The sequence below is a fragment of the Oxyura jamaicensis genome, chromosome 17 (genome assembly GCF_011077185.1).
Source record: "Oxyura jamaicensis isolate SHBP4307 breed ruddy duck chromosome 17, BPBGC_Ojam_1.0, whole genome shotgun sequence".
NCBI classification, from domain to species: domain Eukaryota; kingdom Metazoa; phylum Chordata; class Aves; order Anseriformes; family Anatidae; genus Oxyura; species Oxyura jamaicensis.
In genome coordinates, this window is record NC_048909.1 from 6,829,929 (window position 1) to 6,849,952 (window position 20,024).

Below are 20,024 nucleotides of genomic sequence, written 5' to 3' on the forward strand. Positions count from 1 at the left end.
TAAAGCAGGTTATGCTTTTCTCAAATTTTTAAGGCCTTCCTCTCGTTTTTTTAGTTAAAAGTTTTAAAGCAAATGGGGTTATTTTTAAGATTTTAAAGAAAATTGCGTAGCCCTGCCAGGACCCAGCGACGTGTCCTGGCGTGCGTCTGTACCCTGCCAGGACCCAGCGAAGAGCCGCCATGACAGTGCGGTCCCTTCCCCTTCGGCAGTCGTTGCCATGGCAACGCGCCCGGCCGCTTTCCTGCTGCGTCTGACGTCACATCCGGCATCGCGGCGCCGCCTCCTAGGTGCGGAGGAGGGGGCCGGTGAGGGGGGCGTCATCTCCTGGGGGCCGGCTCCCGGTGGCGCCGCCGCCTCCCCTGGGGGCCTGGGGCCGGGCTCCTGCCGCCCCCACAGCTCCGTAAGGCTCCGGGGGGCTGGGGGCGAGGCCTGGCGGGATCAGTGGCCCCGCTCCCCAGGGCTCGAGGCCGGGTCCCCTTGGTCCCATAGAGCCCGCGGGCTGCGGGGGGGGTCAGGGGGTGCCGTTCACTCAGGGGGGGGGGGGGCTGGGGCCTGCTGCCCCCCTCAGTCACAAGGCAGCACCTCTCACAGGGCTCCGGGAGGTGCAGGGACCTGGTGGGGGTGGTGCTGTGCTCCTGCGGGGAGCAGGGGACTGGCCCGGAGCGGGGGCATCCCCATCAGGGGGTCTTTGGGGGGGGGGGGGCCGGCCTTTGTCCAGGGGTAGGCGGGGGGAGAGCCCAGCTTGGCAGGGGGCTTCTGGCTGGTCCCTAGGGCGATGCAGAGCTGACCAGTGCTTGTGTTTTGTAGGCAGCAAGGGACGAGGACAGTGGCACCACATCTAGTGGTGGCGATGTGCTCACGTCCTGCTTTGTTGGTCCCCCACCAAAGCCACGCAGAAGGATTCATTCCAGTAACTGGCGGGGACAGTGAGGTGAGGAGGTGCAGCACTGATTGCTTACAGTTCCTGACAGCATACCACGTTTCCAGCAGTTCTGGAAGCCTAACAGTTCGCTCCTGCGCTCTGCAGCGCTCCCCCACTAGGCTGTGCTGCAGTCCTACATCACCCTCGCAGGTAGCCTGCTTTTTTTAGCTGGAGGATGTTTGTGGGTTGTACCCCCCCCCCCCAACCAAATACACTCAGTTTGTAAGGAAGTAACCATTTTTTTTTTTTCTTTTTAAAGTTACTTGAGCAGTCTGGTGTCTGAGCACATGGCTTGCCTATCAGTAGCATCAGTGGGGCTTGGAGCTTTGCTTAGCACAAACAGCAGCAAAATATAGGTTTGAGTTAAACGCTTGTGTTTCTGCAGGAGCACTGTAGGAATATGCAAAATTCCCAGCTTACTGTTGATGACAAAAAAAAAACTATGATTGTAGAAGTAGGGCAGGTGAGAAGTTAGGTGTGTGTGGGCAGACAGTAGTTTAGTAACTTCATTTTCAGAGTTACTACTGTAGATGTAGCAGAAAACACATAGATGTGGAAAAAAAAGACCTTCAGAAGATCAGTTACCATGAGCTGCTAGTAGCAGAGTCGTGCCTGCTTGTTGTCAACCAGCTTTTGAGCGAAATGGTGACTGCTGTGCTTCTCTGATTGTCCTTGAAGGTTTGGACAGACCTTTGACAGGATGTTGGGATTTCTGAAGAACCCGGTTGTGGTTACTGCGGAGATAAATGTGAACCTCGTGGCACTGACTGTGATGGGATTAGTAAGCCGGCTCTGGGGGCTTTCCTATCCCCGTGCTGTGGTGTGAGTAAAATAGTCTGCTTCCTACTTGACCAACACAACTTTTTAAAGTATTTGTGAGTAAGAATGCAGGAGTGGCAGAGCAGAGCTGGCCTGATGTCAGTCTCTGTGTGTAAAGTGATAATGTCTCCCTAATAGAAGCCCCTGAGGGGAAGGTAGGGGGGCCAAAGCTATGGTGCTTCCTTGTATTATTTGCCTTCTGCCAGTGGATCAGTGTTTCTCTCCCTAGTCTCTCTGTAGCCAGGAGGATACTTCTGGTTGGACTTAATGTGTTTCTGTCTCTTGCGTTTCAGTTTTGATGAAGTTTATTATGGCCAATTCGTTTCCCTCTACATGAAGAGAATCTTCTTCGTCGATGACAGCGGCCCACCTTTTGGCCATATGCTGCTAGCTTTGGGAGGTAGGGTGCCTCCTGAAATTGGGAACTGCCTGCTGCTCAGGAAGAGAGAAGTGCTGGGTAGAAATGAGTTACCAGATCCTCTCGCTGGGGAAAAGGCACAGGGCAGCTGAGAGATCCTGATGTAGAGAGAATTAGGATTTCCCTGACTTAGTAGTGTCACGGGGCTGTTTTATGAGCACTGGGGAAGTGATGGAGCCGTGTATCCATTACCTCATTGTTATCCAGTCCTGTGGATAAAGAGGATAATTGCTAGTGACCAGAAAGAGTAGACAACACGCAGAGTTTCAGGCCTGAGTTCCTTTCTGTAGCTGAGATACGCACAACAAGAAAGTGTCTGTATGGGAAGGAGGGATTAAATATACATGTCACGTTGTCATTGAGAATTTGTTGTTCCCAATTTATATGCTTCATGCCTCTGCACGTTATCAAGCACTGCTGCAGGCAAATCAGTACAAAAGAGGATCCTTTAGGAAAGAGGGCTTTCATGCATGGAGAAGCTGTGTGTTTGAGAGATGGTTCCAGAAAAAGTTTAGCACCCGCTTTTATACTCGTTTTCACACTGGAAATTCTGAATTGTTGCTTACGCTGTAGGTTACTTAGGAGGATTTGATGGAAACTTCTTATGGAACAGGATTGGAGCTGGTAAGAACGTATCTTCATTGTCTCATTCTCTGGGGAAAAAAGCAGTGTTTCAGAGGCTGACAGATTCCTAACGTTTTATGTGACGCCTTCAGTTTCTCTTAAAGAAGTGTTATGCTGTTCTCTGACAGAAGTTTAAGACATTATGATTCTATAGCACAAACTTTTAAAATCAGTTAAAATAGTTTAAGCTGTACAAGCCTGTCAATAAGGTACGATAAGCAGAAATTAAATTCAACTTGTTGAATGTAGTTATAGTTGTAAGGAGTTCTGTACTGATCAGGCTTCTCTGCAATCAATATCTTCCAAATCTGTGTGTGACTGCTATCTCTGATTTCAGAATATAGCATGAACGTTCCCGTTTGGTCCTTGCGATTCCTGCCGGCGCTGGCTGGTGCTCTCTGTATCCCTTTAGCATACCAGATCTTGGTAGAACTGCAGTTCTCCCACTGTGCCGCGCTTGGAGGTGCTCTTCTGATTCTCTTAGGTAAGTTTATTCCCTGGAAACCCATTCTTCATACAGGGAGAGAACAATCCTGACCTGTATCAGTCTCTGCTGTGCCTCTCATCCTTAGAGCTCTGTGGCAGGCTGCCGTTCTGGGCTGAGACTTTATACAAGATACTGTTAGTTCTCTTCATTACTGAGCAAAGTGGGCAGCCTTAACAGCCTCACGCACATTTCTTGCATCCAAGGAGTCCAGTACTCTGATCCTCAGAGGTTTACAGGACGAGTTACAACATACTGGTTTATAACAGCAGGATCACCCCACTTACAGGTGGAGCTCATCAAATTTCTTCATCTCCAAACTGCTTGTGGCCTTTGCACCGTGATTTGACACTGACACTGTGTATCTTGGTTGTTTTTTTTTCTCTGAGATTCTGCTGGAAGATGCCTGAAAGAGAAAGAGCCTTTCATCAACCCTCTAGTGCTCTGGAGGAACTAGGAGAGACTTCTAGCTCACTGCTGCTTTGGTTCTGGTTTGGGGAATCCTGCACAAAGCAGTTCCTTGCAGCTCCCTTTCTTAAAGTTTTGTCATCACGCCTGCTTGGGTCACTGCCTCGACTCTTGCAGAAGCACGTGTCTGGATCTGCTAGCATTGATTTTCTTTGCCTTTGTAGGCAAGCACAGCAGCTTTATCTGCCTCTTGACAGACTCTGCTGCTTGTCCATCTCTGTGTCTTTGGAGACAGTTATTGGCCATGTACTTTGTTCCTGCTGGAAGGTTTTTGTTCTTTTTGTTCTTTTAACCCAACACCTCCCTGTTATAGCCAGCAGGATTGCATACGAATTGTCTGTCCTTGAAGGGGAAGGTCCTTCTGTTGCATAATGATGTTATTGTCTGACGTGGCACTTGCCTACAGATAAGTTTCTCTAATTTTATCTGTCTCTTTTCCAACAGAGAATTCTTTGATCACTCAGTCAAGGTTCATGCTCCTGGAATCCATATTGATTTTTTTTATCCTACTTGGGGTTTTGTCCTACTTGAAGTTCTACAATTTGCAGAGGCACAGGTAAAGCTGGATTGTGTCCCATCATTTTGGGTATTCCTGTGGTGACTCTTTGTCACAGACTGACAGTTTTAACTGGAAGCAAGGTTGTAATTTTATAATAAAAATAACATCCCCTGGGAGCGCTCCTTTGCCCACCCAGATTTTATATTGTAAAGTTTCCTTCTATCCACATTTATCACAAACACTGAGGATAATAGGTTATTTATGCTCCTTCGATACCAATTACAGGCACTGAATCTAGAGATCTTTTTTCTTGTGATTTCACACATTCTCTGATCCTTGCAGAGGTTAAACTAAAGTAATCTTTAGTGAAATAAAATCATCTGTAAACTGAGGCCAGCAAGTGACTTAATGCATTTCTTTTATTTTTAGCAGCAGAAGGCAGGTAGTGTTCAGTGCTGCTTTTCCAAACACAGAGAGGTACATTTAAGAACATCCTGTAGGCCAGGGCTGAGAGTCTGCGGCTTGGGAGGTTCAAAATGAGATACCTCTGAGTAGAGTAAGGAATAGAGGAGCTTTTTTAAGTCAAATAACCTAAATTCAGGATCCTAAGAACGTGCCCAGATAGCACCTTAACGTTGTTTTCTTTGTCCTTTTATTTAAGTTCCTTCTCTGCAAGTTGGTGGGCTTGGCTTCTGTTGACTGGAGTGGCTTGTTCTTGTGCGGTTGGGTAAGTGACGGCATGTCTGTCTGTCCTGCTGGCTTTCCTGCCTCCCATCTGAGGTATCGGTGGGGCTTCAGATTTTTCTTGGTGCTTTTCTGAGTGGACCTCTTTGTGAGTTTTTATGAGTTAGACTGTTTCTATAGAGAGGATGTCAATTTACAGCGAGCAGTACTGGGCATAAGAAGGTCCAGGGAAGAGCAAAACATGTTTCTCGGAGATAGCTTTATGCTTTAAGTTAGCATCAGCATTTCACCTCTCCTTCATTGTTACCTGAAGCTTCAGTAAGTCAGAATTTATAGACCTGTGCTTTGTGATCTGGCACCTTGTTACCAAGAGGTTTCTCTGTCACTGCAGTTATTTATTGTAACGACCCAACAAATGACATCATCTTGTGTTGAAGCCTTAAAGCTTATTTATGTTGTTGTACCAAACTTGTCGTGAATCTAAGCCCTCGGACTTAAGTGCATCTGGCTCAAGAGAAAGTTAGAATGTTTACATCATGCATTAAGTAATAGTAGGAAATCTGTGTAGTTTTGAACCCTGTTGAGTTTTTATGCGCTCTCTTTTCAGAGTGAAATATATGGGCCTGTTTACCTATACGCTGCTCTTGGCCATTGCAGGACTCCACTTCTGGCACATGTTAGGAAACCAGAACTTGTCAAATGTAGGTGGTGCAACATGCAAAATACATTGTGTGTAACTTCTCAGAACAGGAGCCAGCTGGATGCCTTGCGAGCCCTCAGATAACGATGCTGTCTGTAGCTGTTTTTTTGCACTAATGTTCTTTGTCATGGCCTGCAAACTCTCATGCCATAAATCAGTTCTCCAGATCAGTTGCTGGGGAAGATGGAGTTAAGTTTAAGAAAAACATATACATAGGACTGGCTTTTCTGCTCTTATCCATGTCTTGGTGATCTGTCACTCAAAACCTGTAGTGGTTCACAGAGCTCCTGCTGGCTCCAGTTCAAATTCTCAACTGAAGTGATCCAGCTGTCCTCAGAGTTACAGCTGAGTGAGGGTGCTTGGGGAAACTTAAAAAAGGCAAACAAAAAAAGCCAAACCAATGGGCATTTTTAGGATTTTTAATAGGTGGAGAATGAAACTAGTGAGTTCTCTGTGTTCTTTTAGGTTTCCTTACTGTGCCATTTTCTAGCTAGGGGACTGGCCCTCATCATCATCCCCGTGGCAATGTACCTGTCCTTCTTCTATGTTCACCTGACTTTGCTGTATCGCTCTGGGCCTCATGACCAGATTATGACAAGTGCTTTCCAAGCCAGCTTAGAGGTAAATGAACTGTGGTCATGAAACTAATTTATTAGGGGAGAATTGAGGGAGGGGTGTCTTTTGTTCACAGTTAGAAGAAAGGTCTGCATTCTCATTCCTGTGATCCTGCACATTTGTTCCTTTATGTCATTTTACTGCTGCTCTAGTACTTGCTTTAAGTTGAAGAAATGAGGACTGAAATCCTAATAGCAGATGAAAGGCTTTTCCCAGTGAACCAAGAACATTATGTTCAGTCTTCTGCTGAAGATTTGTCCTTTCGTACAGGAAACTCCGCAGAAGTAGAAGTGCTGAACTCTTAAGTGATGACTTCATAAACTAAAGGAGGATTGTGTGATTTTCAGTAGAAGAGTGTTTAGTCTGTCTCTTGAAATAGCATGGCTTTAGGGATATTTCCTAAGACCCTGTAGGGGTTGCAGGCTTTGATGTGTTTACTTTCTGTGAGTATGGTGCTGCAAGATATGATTTCTGTAGATAAAACCAGATGAGAAGGCATTATGCTAAGATACAACCACGTTAAAGTAAAAAGTGACTCTTAATAGAATCTAAACAGCCTCTGGGTTGTTTCTGCTTCTTTCCACTTACCCTTTCATTATGCTTCTCAGGGTGGGCTGGCTCGAATCACTCAGGGTCAGCCCTTAGAGGTGGCCTATGGCTCTCAGATCACTCTGCGGAACGTGTTGGGCAAGCCCATGCAGTGTTGGCTCCATTCTCACACGAATACTTACCCCATCAGGTGAGAAATCTGTTTGGTTCTGTACTGTTAGGGTGAAAGTATGGTTCTTCATCTGACAGTGCAGGTATCTCAGTTTGGGTCCTGCAAATGTCTTCCTTAAACCTTCAGAGAACACTGCAAATGCACAGATTCTCTGTGCTGTGTAGGAATGGAGCCAGTGATCTGGTGCTGGTTTGTATTGCAGTGACCGTTGAGCACAGAAATGTACTGTTACACATGATGTACAGCACAGAAATGTACTGTACACAGAAATGTACTGTTTTTTTAACTTCTGTAAAGGTATGAGAATGGCCGAGGTAGTTCCCATCAACAGCAGGTGACTTGCTATCCCTTCAAGGATGTGAACAACTGGTGGATTGTCAAAGATCCTGGAATGTGAGTATGCAAAATATTTAAATGCCAAGCTGCTGTAAGCATAGCTTCAGTACACTTCCAAAACCTAAACTGGGCACAGCTTGGACTGGATGTTAGTATTCTCTGCGTATGGATTTAGAGGCCATTTGTGATCATGAGCAAGTAATTTCAGCTGCAGGGTTGGTAAGGGTGGCTGTTTGCAGTCCTTCTCAATATGTTAAAAGCATTATCGAGGACTCAGAAATTCTGTCTGAACTCCATCTGCCAGAACATGGGCTGTGCTGTGTACAAGGGGAACTTTAAAGAGTCATGAGGCTGATGGAACTCTTTAGGTGCTTTGCATGAAAGTGAAGTTTGGCTTTTTGAAGTGTGGGAGCCATGGCATTAGAGTGTTTTGATGAATTTCATCAAACTTGAATGGGTCTCAGAAGACAAGAGAAATCACTTTTGCAGACAGAGTATTTCTTTGTATCTAAAGTGTGAGATGAGCTGTAGAGTCTGCCACATCAGGAGAGATTTCAAGTGGGTGTCTGTGCCTGAGAGGGCTTGGTTGTGCTAAACTGTTTTGGCATTGTAACTGTCAGCAAGGAGCAGGACTCTTTGTTCTTGCGGTTCTGCCAGTAAAAGCTCTTGTGTGATATCGTTTTATAGTGATCAAAAAGTTGCTTTTGTAGGTTTCTTATGTTGCTCTGGGAACTGTATAAACAGTCCTACCAAAGGCCTGTGTGTCATTATAAATCATATCCACGCTGGGAAAGTTTGTCCATAGTGCAAACCTTTCAAATGGGGACTCTACCAGACTCCTCGTGAGATCCACAGAAACCCAGTATCTTCTTACCTTCAAACTCAGGACTCCCATAAACCCTGGAGGATGTGAAGTTCTATAGAACAACAAAGTGCAGGCAGCAGTTAGGTGAACTGCAGTGTCGCCCCTTGCCAAAACATGCATTCGCCCTGTCCAGGAGCAAGATGAGAGCTTGGTCTCTGTGGTGGAAATGTTAGTCATTGATCTCTCTTGTGATCCTGCCAAAAGTGCCATCGGCTGTAGTGAGAACACCTGCCAGACCTCACTGAAGCACTTACTCATTTCACTGAGGCCACCAAACAGCTGTTGGGTGGGAATAATCTGAAGTTGCTCCTGACTGACCTAGATTCAGACCACTGACATAATGACTGGGGTGTCGGTGTCCCATCACTGATCCCCTGAGTCATTCTGCCCTTAACTTGCCTTTGCCACAATGAGCTTTCTTTCCATTCTGGTACAATCTACAAATTGTCTGGATTTCCCATCTTGCTGCCCGAATGTCAGTCCCTATCTTCAGCATCTTGACCTAACGGTTTGTTCATGACAAGGTTGCATTATTTAGATAGAAGAATGTGACCACTTCCTCTTGTGTGTCACTCCACCAGGCAGCAGCTGGTGGTGAGTAACCCACCCCGTCCTGTCCGGCACGGACACATCGTGCAGCTGGTCCACGGCATCACGACTCGGTACCTCAACACGTAAGTCCTTCCCTCATGCAAAATGCAAAATCATCTCATGGCTCCACTGACTTTGGTGGCAAACACCTGCATGTAGGGTGCGCTCTGAAAGTCAGGAGGATGTGTGGGAGAATTCATTGTGCTGTGGCTCGTTGCCACCGATTCTTGGCTGTTTTGCAGAGGCTGCAGCATGAAATGGTGTCCTGACTGCTGCCCAGAGGGAGTCAGCCTGTACTTGAATATCATACACACCAGGAAGGGGGGCATCCTGAGCTTGGGCTTTTGCTATGTCCCTTCCAAACCTAGTTTGTTCATTTTTGGAGACCCAAGTGAACAGCATCTCTGTTTGTCACAATCGGTGCTTGTTCATCAGCCCAGGGTGGCAGTTGTCTGCATTGGCTTCCTCTGTGCCTGCTGCTGGCAGCTCTCGGTAGCAGGGAGTGTTCTCCTTCAGCGTAAACAGTGCAGCCTGTATGAATGGCTTACTTGGGTTATTTGCTTTATTACTGAATCTGCTCTAAGGCAATCCAGTACCTTTATGGGTTTATTTTTTTTTTAACAGATTTGGAAAATAGTACTGGAGGATCTGTGAATGCTGTTTTTTGTCTTACAGGCATGATGTTGCTGCCCCTCTCAGCCCCCACTCCCAAGAAGTTTCCTGCTATATTGATTATAATGTCTCCATGCCAGCACAGAACCTCTGGAGAGTGGTGAGTAGTCAAAGGGAAGGGAGGAGCTCATCATTTTCCAACAGAAACAACTGAGACAAAATACTAATGAGAAGTCATCTCACTGTCGTAGGAAATTGTAAATCGGGAGTCTGACACAGATGTGTGGAAGACAATTCTGTCAGAAGTGAGGTTTGTTCACGTGAACACCTCTGCAGTGCTAAAGGTAAGTGGATTTATATTTATTTGCCTATAGCCTTTCCTCCATGCAACTCATAATGTCATAAACTACTAATCTCACAGCTCCTAAATACATAAACCACATAAAACCAATAACAAAATAAAAATAAAGGAAACAATAAACTTGCTCAGTATGGTAAAAGGGCAGCATGTGTTTCAGGTGATTGTACTCATGGCTTCATTCTTTCACAGGATGCAGAGCTGTCCTGCTTCTGAGAAGGTTGTGACCATTGTACACAGCCGAGCCTTAGATATGGCCTCAGAAATTGATGCTGAGTCCGTGTAGTACGTGACAGCAGATGGAACAGTGAAGGATCTCTTCTCAGAGCTTGCCAGAATCACTGACTTTATGGCTGTAGTATTTGTTCAAATGGTATTACATGGTGACTCTTCACATACTTTCTAGCTGTGATCAGCTGCTCAGTCAGGGCCTAGGAACTTCCAGCCTGAGGTTCAGATTGTCAGGTCTGTAAGTTTAAAACCGTCTTTCTCTTTCAGCTCAGTGGAGCGTCTTTACCTGAGTGGGGATACCGGCAGCTAGAGGTGGTTGGAGAGAAGCTGTCCAAAGGCTACCACCAGAGCATGGTGTGGAATGTGGAAGAGCACAGATATGGGAAAAGTACGTCTCAGCCATGCTCTCTAAGCTAATTTCTGTGACTGAAAGAGGGGCTTCCTGCAGTGGGGCATTGGTGGAAGGACTCAGTCTGGAGAAATTACTTTGGGGACAGAGCAGGGATGTTCTCAGGATCACTGACATGGGGATGTCCACACTCAGACACAGTAGTGGGTCTGGACAGCCGTTCAGTGGGCTTTGATTCTACCACAATGTCAGAATCTTTACAAGTCTCCTCAGGTAGCTCCTGTAAATGTAGTGCTGAAGTCCTCCTGGAGTGTGAGGAACTAAGGGTGCATCACATGGGTGTTCCCCTTTCTAGGTTTCTAGCTGTTATATTATTATTTCTGAGACATGCTGTTTTCTTCCAGGCCAAGAGCAAAAAGAGAGAGAAGTGGAACTCCACTCTCCCACACAGATGGACATAAGTAAAAACCTCAGCTTCATGGCAAAGTTCACAGAATTACAGGTGAACGTCTTCCTGTTCCCTTCACCCTTTCTTCTGTTGCAGGAACCAAAGCATTTCTGCAGACTCTGAGCCTGAGAATTCCTTGGTTCTTCCTTGCTGACAGAGTAGTTTGGCTTCCTCACTGAAAAAAAAAGAAAGAATGCACTTGGGCATTAGATGACAGCAAAACTGTCATCTACAGTTAGAAGTGTGTAAAAAAAGAAGAGAGGAAGAGAAGTTAGCATGCTAAGTTCTCTGAAGCTGAACTTTGAAGCATTGTGTTGTGTGCAGTCCGTAGTCTCGATGCCCCTTACTCACATTTCAGAAGTTCACTAAGAAAAGTTAATTATATAAGAACAAATAAAAGACTTGTTTTATGGATAAATATCCAGTAAGAAATATGAAAAATATTTCTCCAACCTCAGGTTAAGAACTTACCATCTTACATCTGAAGATGTTCATCTATGCCCGCTGTCTCAGTCATCATTCTAATTCCAAAAGCCTTCTGTTTACTTTTTGCTAGTGGAAGATACTCACACTGAAAAATGAAGACACGGAACATAAGTACAGCTCCTCTGCTCTTGACTGGATTACAATGGATACAAATATTGCCTACTGGCTACACCCGACCTCTGGTGTAAGTACAAGAGGTGGGAGTAAATGTGAACCTGGTGAAGGAAGCAGACTTCAGTGCTGATATGTATTCAAGTATGAGTGAGAGCAGGGTTGCAGTTCCAGCCAAGGAGGTGGTCCAGGATGGACACCTTCAAGAGTTTTTAACGTTTCAAAGCAAACATTCTTTTCCTGAGAGGTGGGAACGTGTGTTGTTTGTTTGTTTGTTTGTTTGTTTGTCTTGTGATACAGCTATGACCACGATTTATTTTAATTAAATCATGTCATCTTGCACTTTTTTTAAAAAGGAAAACTGCACTTTAATAGTTTCCATTACTAATTCAATTTAGAAAAGTTTGTCTCCAATAGTATATTTTAACTGCTGTACATCACAAAAGAGTCTTAAAGCAGCAAAGTTTATCTGCTTGCTTCATTCAGGAAAGATCAGACTACTGGCCAGGCACATGCTGAAGTTTAATTGAGCATGTATGTGTAGGTAATATTTGAACTTACTTAAAGAACTGCAGCATGTTCCTTCTGGCTTAGACCATCTTCTGTCCAACAGGCCCAGATCCATCTCCTTGGGAATGTTCTCACCTGGGCTTCAGCTAACGTCGCTGCTGTGATCTATGTGTGTCTGTCCCTGTGGTACTTGGTACGACGAAGGAGAAAAATTTATGACATTCCTGAAGGTCTGACTCCATTGGGGGTGGCTCTTGGTCTATTAAACTTTAACAGACCCAAAACCACATTTTTTTTCAACTATGTGCTTGGCAATTACCTTTTCCTGCCCTTTAACTCTGACATTTTTATTTGGGACACACAAAAGTATAAAGCATCTCCTTTTTTCCCCAACAGCCAGCATAGTATTTGAGTCATTCCCTGGACATAAAAGAGCTCCAGGTGTCAGATTTGGATTCTACTGAGATCTTTTGTGCCAGATATAAAAATAATAGAGATAGGTACTGGCTGTATGGGGAGGGATTTATTTTAGATGTGGTATTTCCAACAGAGGTTCCACCTCCTCCATGTGGCCAGGCAGTTTTATGCTGACCTTTCTGGTGATATATCCTGTTGATGTGCTGCGATTCTGCTTCATGGTGGCAGTAACCTGTCTTGATGGGTACGTCATAAAGGCATGGAAAAAGAATTAGAACCATTCCCCTCAGTTTAAGTGTGGTAAAGTTAAAGGTCATACTAGCACAAACTATTAAAAAAAAAAAGGGGGGGGGCAAAAATAAACACACTGTAAATGGCTGGCCTTTTAGAACCTTTAATTTCCAGGGCCTGTGTTTTGAGATGATGCAAGTCAGAGATGTTCTCCTGTCTCCCATAGATGCATGGCAGCTGTGGGTATCAGCTGGGGAGATCTGTGTTGGAGGCTGGGCTGTGAATTACCTGCCCTTCTTCCTGATGGAGAAGACACTTTTCCTGTACCACTACTTGCCTGCCCTCACGTTCCAGATTCTCCTGATTCCCATTGTATTACAGCATCTCAGCGATTATTTCTGCAGGTATTCTATTTTTACAGATGATAGACAAGTGATGTGTTGTTTTTTTTTCCCAGGGTTGGCACCTTGGCAGGCTGCTGCAGGAAAGCAGTGGGTTTTGGGGTTTTTCTTTTTGTGTGTGTGTGTTTTCCTCCCCCCCAGCACATTTTCCTTTAGAAATAATAAACAATATTTACATCTACCTTTTGGATGGAGCATTCACCTAGCATTGATGTAATTGTCCGCTCTTTCCTTCTCTCATCCCAGATCGCTGCTTCCCAAGGCCATGTTCAGAGCCCTGATCGTAGCCTGGTTCTCATCAGTGTACCTCGTCTACTGCACATTCAGCCCTGTGACCTATGGGGAGCCCTCACTGTCTGTCGCTGAACTCAAGGACTTGCGCTGGAAGGACAGCTGGAACATCCTTATCCGAAAACAGTAACACTCACCTTGTTACAGGCAAAAGGAAACACACCTTTTATGCAAAGCCAAGAATTTGTTGTTAGTATAGCAGGTTCTTTTTAAGGCCGATCAAATAATTGCCAGTAATCTGCATCTAATTAGGGGGAAAAAAAATAACAACTTTTATTAAAGAATATTGTTACAGATAGCTAAAGTACCTCCCTTTCCCCTCCCATCCCTCTGGGTCTGGGTCTACAAGTTATCTGTATCCCAGAGCCTTTGCTGGGAAAAGTACCTTGTAAGGGGTTTTCCTTTTTTCTGGGAGTACGGTGATGGTTTCTTGCTCTGTGTTGCACTTGGGGCCATTTTGTGTTTTCCAGCACCTATACACTTTGGTCTGCAATTCGTTGTTGCAACAGAAGTCCCTATAAACAGCCACTCCTCATCATATTGGGCACTTTTCTATTCGCTTTGTTACTCTGGGTTTTGCCAGCTCCAAAATTCACATTTTTAACTATCAGGGATATGTGCTACAGTCTTCAGCATCATTCCATGCCTGTATTCCATGCCCCCACTTTCAGTGCCTTTGCACTCATCTGCACGATACATTTCTCTACACTAAGAACTCAACTAAGAGTATAAATAGGTCATTTTGCACAGAACGTGTTCATTTTCTCTATGTATAATCATGTGGCATAACCAGCATTTTTATACTGTTAAGCAGAAGTAAGATAAATTGGGCATTAGAAAATTGCCGTTAAAGCTAAACAAGCTAAAACAAGGTTCCAGGGCAAGCCACGAAGTCAGACAAAGCCAAATACATCCGGAGGCCTTGCAGCCCTTTTATTAATGCCTATGGCCTGCTATTAGCAGCAGCAGCAGCAGCGAGTTATTTCTGAGCTACGGGGTTACACCTCAGATCTCAGAGGGAGAACTCTGAGCAAGGTAAACGAATCATGCAGGAAACCTGCTCTGACGTGTACACGCGTGAAGGGAGAAGCGGTGCAGGTACCAGCCCACGCCCTAACTTGCAGCAGCAGGGGAATTCATAAAGTAGCAGAAGGTGCAAATTAAGGACTGAGGGGGCTTTTTATGGGGGACATGTAATAGCACTGTGCACTCACTGAGAGACACAGTACTGTTGCCACAATTGTGGGGTTTGTTTTTTTTTGTTGTTTTTTTTTGGCTGCAGCAGCAGGCTCTTGCACTCAAGATCAAAGCTGACCAAGAACATCAGGCCTAGACAGACCAGGGTGCTTTTTACTGTAGACTTTTTACTGTAGCATTCCTTACTGCCATAACAACTGCTGTTCAAGGCTGCCTTGATCTTCTCCCCGTGAAGCAGTTATGATCAAACACCTGTCATTCGCAGTAAGATTTAGTGACTGCTTAAAGCTGCACAAATACCTAGTGCTTCAGTGCAGCATCTCATGCTCTGTCACTCTGACCTAAACAGCACCCAGCAGCCATTAGGAAATAGCCTTCCCTTGAGCATTACATTGTTATAATGCTGAAGTGTGGTGCTCACTAGATAACCAGCCCTTACTGACATCCAGCGTTGACAACACCAGGACATGCTGACTGCAGTTCTTTTTTTTTTTTCCCCTCTAAAGCTTCAGCCAGTACAGAACTACGATAATTGAGTCAGTGTGAGAAAGAACTGTTGAGTCTAAGAGCATCTCCAGAAGTGTTCCTTTTTGTACAACTTCTGCTGATAGTAGCTGTAGCACAATAACACTTTTTAAATAAAATGGTTATTTCTGTTCACTGTTGGTTTCTTCATTTCTTTATTAGCCAAAGTAACACATCCACAAACAATACAGCCAGACTCCAGCTTAGAAAAAACTATCATCAAATATGAAAAAATTCCTTTTCCTAACATTTTCCCCTCAACCCATTCTTAAAATTACTCTAAGTACAGATTTGAGAAGGATACAACAAGGACATTTTCAATGGCCCAACTTCATTTCAGATATTTTTCCAGAAGCTTTATATTGCTGCAGTATCACTTATGTGGGGATAAACTGCAGCAACTTAGCTGTCAGTGCTTACACTACCAGCTTCTTGTCTGGTTTATGTTGATGGTGGTGGTGTTTTTGTTTGATTGTTTTGTTAGAAAACCAGAACATTTGTGAGTTTAGTCACTGTGACTGTATATGACAGTAGAAACATGTCCAGCCAGCTGTTTGTGCCATCAGAAGGAGGGTCTTGCAATTCACAGCTTTCCCCCTTGCCAATTTTACCACCCAGCTCTGGAAGCGGACGGATTCCGCCCAGCAGAATCTGCAACCAGCAGTACAGAAATGCCCTAAACGACACTAATACTGACAAGGTCAGGTTTCTGTTTCCATGAGCAACTCAATCCTGTTGGAGCTCATACATTCACTGACATTCAAGGGTACAAAAATTGAGACCTCTGCATTCAGTGCAGCAAGGTTCAGGAGCTTGTCCTGAAGGTATCACTTCGGAATGAGAATCACACCACTTCTTGGGCCTGGCCTCTCAATGAGCTGAGAGTCTCCGTTTGTCCCAGACTGTCTCTGTTTTATCCTGGGGGAGGGATTACCCTGCAGGTGAGTTCCTGCCCCCACAAGCCACTACAGATTACAAAGGAGGTCGGCCAGCAGGAGAGCAGTGCCAGAACTCAAGGTACCAAGCAAGGCAGAGAAGAGTAAGGACTGCACCTGCTTGTTTTGAATTAAGACGGTGTGATCTAGTCTGGGAAAAGGAGACTGTCTAGGCAGCTAATCTTCCTGCTAGGAAACAGCAGCATCAGGGAATGGGGCATCTTGCTAAATACCTGGAAGCACTCACCTTTCAGGTGAGGCTTCAGCAATAGATTCCATTTTGAAAATTAAAAAGTCAAAAGGCAGGCAGAACTGCCTTTAGCCAGTTCATTGAGTAACAGAACAGATCAGACATCTCAGGGAGACAGGGGAGGGGATTTTGAGGGGAGAGGGGCAGTAGTCCAACTCCTTCCTCTTCTCTCCGCAAGAAGTTTCGCACCAGCAGCCCCCCTGCTGCTATGATAATTTAAAGGGCACTTCACCAACCACTTTGTTGAAGTCTTTCTTTCCCAAAGTTGTCTTCAGTGCTGGTGTGGACCAGAGGCAAATCCTTCGGGCTGACCGGTTAGTGCGGACGGCTGCTGGACTCCAGGTGGGACCGCTTGCCAGCTGCCAGCACGTTGCTGCTCTCTGCTTGCTCAGGGAAGGGGCGCTTGTAGGTCCGACCGTGGCCGTTCATTGCCCCTCGCTGCCACTTGCAGATGTCTCCGTTTAAGATGTCTTGAATGTGCTGCACTATGAGGTTTATAGCAACTGCAGAGAGGAATGGGAAATACAGGACACACGTAGGCTTTCTTGGCTGAACTATCTAGAAAATGCGGAGCATCCAGCCCCGTCCAACTTAAGTTTTAACAACCAGCCCTTAAATGAAGGTATGCCGACCCTCTGCAGCGAGGTCAGATCTCAGCAAGGACCCGCAATTCCAACATCAGCTTTAGAACTGGTGTCCTGTTTTGCATCTCCAATTCCTCATCGCTTGTTCCAGCCCTCTATAGCCTGAGCAGCTGATAATCCAGGTCAGGCTGAGCAGCTTTCTCCTCACCAGCAAAACACTGCACGCTTAAAAGCATGCAAACAAGGCAGGGGTGTGCCACGTGCTCTCCCCAGCCCCATACGTGGTCTCCCCAGAGAAATCAGGCAGAGAACTAAACTCGCTCTTACCCATGTTGTCAACTCCTCGGGGGATGATCACATCTGCATACTTCTTCGTCTGCAAAACAGCAAGGGTGATGGAGACCATTAATGGAGAAAGGCAGTTTTATTCTAAGGAACTGCTAAAAACAGAAATTGAGTGCAAAGATGGAGGTTTTATGCTCTGGTGTTGTAAGTTAAAGCTCTCTGTCACAGTAATTTAGAAGTTATGCTGGGTACCACACAGCGGATCTAAGGCTGGGGCTTGATCTGACTGTCCCTTTGTAGTTAATCACCAGGTAGAAGCAGTAGCCAAGTGTGGAGGGTACTTGCTTTTACACTTCAAAAGAGTATGCTGTCACATCGAGGCTCAAGTCTGTAAAGAGTTGGATCTAATCAGCATTTCACAAGCCATTGCTAAATCTCTGCTGAGAGCCAAGGTGTGGAATTCCTTCCTGCCTCTGATGGCATTTCATTGATTTTTACCATCCACATGGCCCCTGCTTTTCAATTTTTTTCCTACTTATAAAAAGGCTGCATTCCTAAGTAAGTAAGTTCAGCGTTCCTAATGAGTACTTTTACATATCCCAGCATTGCCTTGATCTAACCTCAGCTACTCTTTTCCATCGTATTTTATCCACATACAGGATTTTGTCCTCAAAGGGTTTTTACAAACTAATTTGATGATGTGAGGACCTAAATTGGTTTCCAGCAGACTCTCAACAGGGAACACTGGAGAAAATCAGAGGCTGACCATGACAGAGTTACAGGATCTGCCTGTATGCAAGACCAATCTCTTTCTTCCTGTAAGACTTGAGAATAAATGCAGAGAGGGAGTTTTCCCAGTCAAAAGAACCTATGCTACAATAGTCATTGTGGCAAGCAGTGAGAAAAGGTGCGTGGCTGCTGGAGATTTCCCTGGTGCTTACAAGAAGGGACACAGCCTTAGGTTCATTAAACAGGCAGCTTGCAATGGCTATAGATGAGGCAGAGGGCAAAATATTGGAGTCGCTCATAAAATATAAATACCAAAAGCTGTTGCCAATGCTACTGCATCTACAGTTCAGCTAACCCCCAGGTGAGGCCGTTCCTTTTCTCCCCAGAAATCACAAATCAAGATAGCGAGACATTTAGTACCGGTAAACAGAACTCCTCAAAGGCAGGTTTGACGAACGTGGTGTACTGGGTGAGGATCTGCTCAAGGTCCCTCCCGCGTTTCATATCTCGCAGAACTAGAACAGGAAAATAATAATAATAATAAAAAAAAACATGAGTTCTGCCACACGCACGCGGAGGGATGAGGAACACCGGCAGAAGCAGGCCGATACTGCCTCCGACAGCAGTGCAGTACCTCTGCGGGACAGCCTGACGTCGGAATCTGTGTCAACAAAGAGCCGGAGATGGAACATGTCCCGAATGTCTTGGTTGTAGAAAACCAGGATCCCCTCAAAGAGAACAACGTCAGCAGGATAAACCACAGTCGTCTCCGCCAGCCTGCCGTGAAAAAAAACACCCAGAGCACGCTGTTAGGTGGGGCCTGCACCACATGGAGAATTCTGTCCCAGCTGTGCCTGGGGATATCAACTGCACAAAACTGGAACCTACCTAGAGTGGGTCACAAAGTCGTAGGTGGGCACCTCGACTGTCTTCCCCTCAACAATATTTTTCAGGGTTGTGTGCATCAAATCATTATCAAAAGCGTCTGCAAGAGGAAGGTTTGAAAGAGGAAGAAGTTCAGAGGCTGCTATATCAAGTGCTCTGCTCAGATTTCCTAGACCTGAAGGAAAAGCACGTTATCCAGTATTCCACCAGGAAAAAAAGGAACTCAGAGCTTATTCTTTCCTACCAGCCGCAGTCCGACACCCCCCACCCAAATTACAGTTGTTATATTTGGTTACAGAAATGAGGGGGAGAGAATTTGCTGTTCTCTAGAAACAATACACTGAGCTTAAAAATCCAAATGTGAAGTTGTTAATTCTGTAACTTTACCATACCACTTGGTAACTGCGTAATTTTTACACCTCTAGAAGCCTGATAGCTGGAAGTAGCTTAGAAAACTTCAGACGCTTGTAATACTTTTCAAGAGCATTAGCCACTAGACTTCAGCCAAGACTAGACTTCAGCCAAAGGCATCGTTTCATTTGCAATTCGCAGTGTGCCCCTGAGCAAGGAGAGCAGTTGTTTATGTGGACAAGAAATACCAGGAAAGAATTTGGGAGGCTGTGTGGTTTGTTAGAGCCTTTCAACAGCTGAGACGAGAGCATCACGCAGGCCTGGCTGCTCTCCACCTCTCCTGCATCGCTCCGTGCAGTGGTGTGGTTAAAGGCAGTAACTACCTGCAGCAACTTCCAAGGTCTCACAAAACTGGCAGGTACACTCGAAATACAAACCAGGGCTTTGGTGGGGGAAACACATTTCTGTCCCCTCCCACGCCTCCAGCACTGCTCGCTGACCACAAGCCCTTTAAGCATCAGCTGGCCTCCAGCCAACCCAACCAGGTCTCAGCTCCGTTTGGGAAAACCGCGGCTGGGAGGCAGGGAGGAGGCTGCGCAGGTGCGGCTATAACAAAACACCGACCCCGTAACGACCCCGACTGATCCCGTAACACCCCCGACCGCCCCCATAAGAACCCCGACCCCGTAAGGGAGCTCGTGGAACCCCCCCAGACCCACCGGGGGTCTCTGCACAGACCCAGGCCAAGCCCCGCCGTCAGCCCAGCGGCCACACACGGGCCGTGACCGCCCGGTGCCGCTCGGCCCCCTCAGACCCCCCCCCCCCCCGCCCGTCCCTTACCGGGGTGGTCGAAGTTGTACTGCCCCTTGAGCGCCTTGGCCTTCTGCTCGGCGCTGAGCGCCTTGTAGAAGCGGTCCTGGCTGAGGATCACCACCTGCCGCTGCCGCTGGTCCACCTCGTTCTGCCCCAGCAGCTCCATGATCTTCTCGCACACTGTGGACTGAGAGAGGCGGCTGAGCCCCGGGGAGCGCCCCCCCGGCGGCACCGGGACGGGGCTGGGGGCCTCCCGCCGCCCCTAACCCGCCGCCCCCC

General features: G+C 46.1%; 2 protein-coding genes across 3 annotated transcripts; one reads left to right on the top strand and one right to left on the bottom strand.

Moving 5' to 3' along the window:
- The first annotated feature begins 277 nt into the window (after positions 1-277).
- On the top strand, positions 278-13,490 carry POMT1 (protein O-mannosyltransferase 1). Of its 2 annotated transcripts, none has more exons than XM_035341301.1 (21): positions 278-400; positions 808-931; positions 1,601-1,744; positions 2,035-2,141; positions 2,733-2,783; positions 3,121-3,267; positions 4,180-4,291; positions 4,896-4,961; positions 5,526-5,619; positions 6,084-6,239; positions 6,842-6,972; positions 7,252-7,347; positions 8,737-8,829; positions 9,422-9,518; positions 9,610-9,702; positions 10,215-10,335; positions 10,701-10,798; positions 11,301-11,414; positions 11,955-12,081; positions 12,726-12,903; positions 13,147-13,490. In XM_035341301.1, exons 3-21 carry the CDS (start codon positions 1,623-1,625, stop codon positions 13,319-13,321), a joined length of 2,178 nt encoding a protein of 725 aa, XP_035197192.1. In that variant the 5' UTR covers positions 278-400; positions 808-931; positions 1,601-1,622; the 3' UTR covers positions 13,322-13,490. The 2 variants fall into 2 exon arrangements, with proteins under 2 accessions (XP_035197192.1, XP_035197193.1); XM_035341302.1 differs by having other exon boundaries at positions 307-400; positions 812-931.
- Positions 13,491-15,044: 1,554 nt separating this feature from the next.
- UCK1 (uridine-cytidine kinase 1) lies at positions 15,045-19,945 on the bottom strand. The gene is made up of 6 exons (XM_035341303.1): positions 19,773-19,945; positions 18,585-18,681; positions 18,331-18,473; positions 18,117-18,211; positions 17,010-17,058; positions 15,045-16,601 (listed from the first exon to the last, which is right to left on the bottom strand). Exons 1-6 carry the CDS (start codon positions 19,909-19,911, stop codon positions 16,414-16,416), a joined length of 711 nt encoding a protein of 236 aa, XP_035197194.1. The 5' UTR covers positions 19,912-19,945; the 3' UTR covers positions 15,045-16,413.
- Positions 19,946-20,024: the final 79 nt, after the last annotated feature.

What these genes read in the sequence shown, in the direction of transcription:
- POMT1 (XM_035341301.1), top strand. Translation starts at nt 1,623, where the DNA reads ATGTTGGGATTTCTGAAGAACCCGGTTGTGGTTACTGCGGAGATAAAT. An exon ending in TACAATTTGCAGAGGCACAG is followed by an intron (nt 4,292 to 4,895) that starts GTAAAGCTGGAT and finishes CTTTTATTTAAG; the next exon opens with TTCCTTCTCTGCAAGTTGGT. An exon ending in CTCAGCGATTATTTCTGCAG is followed by an intron (nt 12,904 to 13,146) that starts GTATTCTATTTT and finishes CTCTCATCCCAG; the next exon opens with ATCGCTGCTTCCCAAGGCCA.
- UCK1 (XM_035341303.1), bottom strand. Translation starts at nt 19,911, where the DNA reads ATGGAGCTGCTGGGGCAGAACGAGGTGGACCAGCGGCAGCGGCAGGTG. An exon ending in CGTCAGGCTGTCCCGCAGAG is followed by an intron (nt 18,212 to 18,330) that starts GTACTGCACTGC and finishes TTCCTGTTCTAG; the next exon opens with TTCTGCGAGATATGAAACGC. An exon ending in CCGAGGAGTTGACAACATGG is followed by an intron (nt 16,602 to 17,009) that starts GTAAGAGCGAGT and finishes TCCTCTCTGCAG; the next exon opens with TTGCTATAAACCTCATAGTG.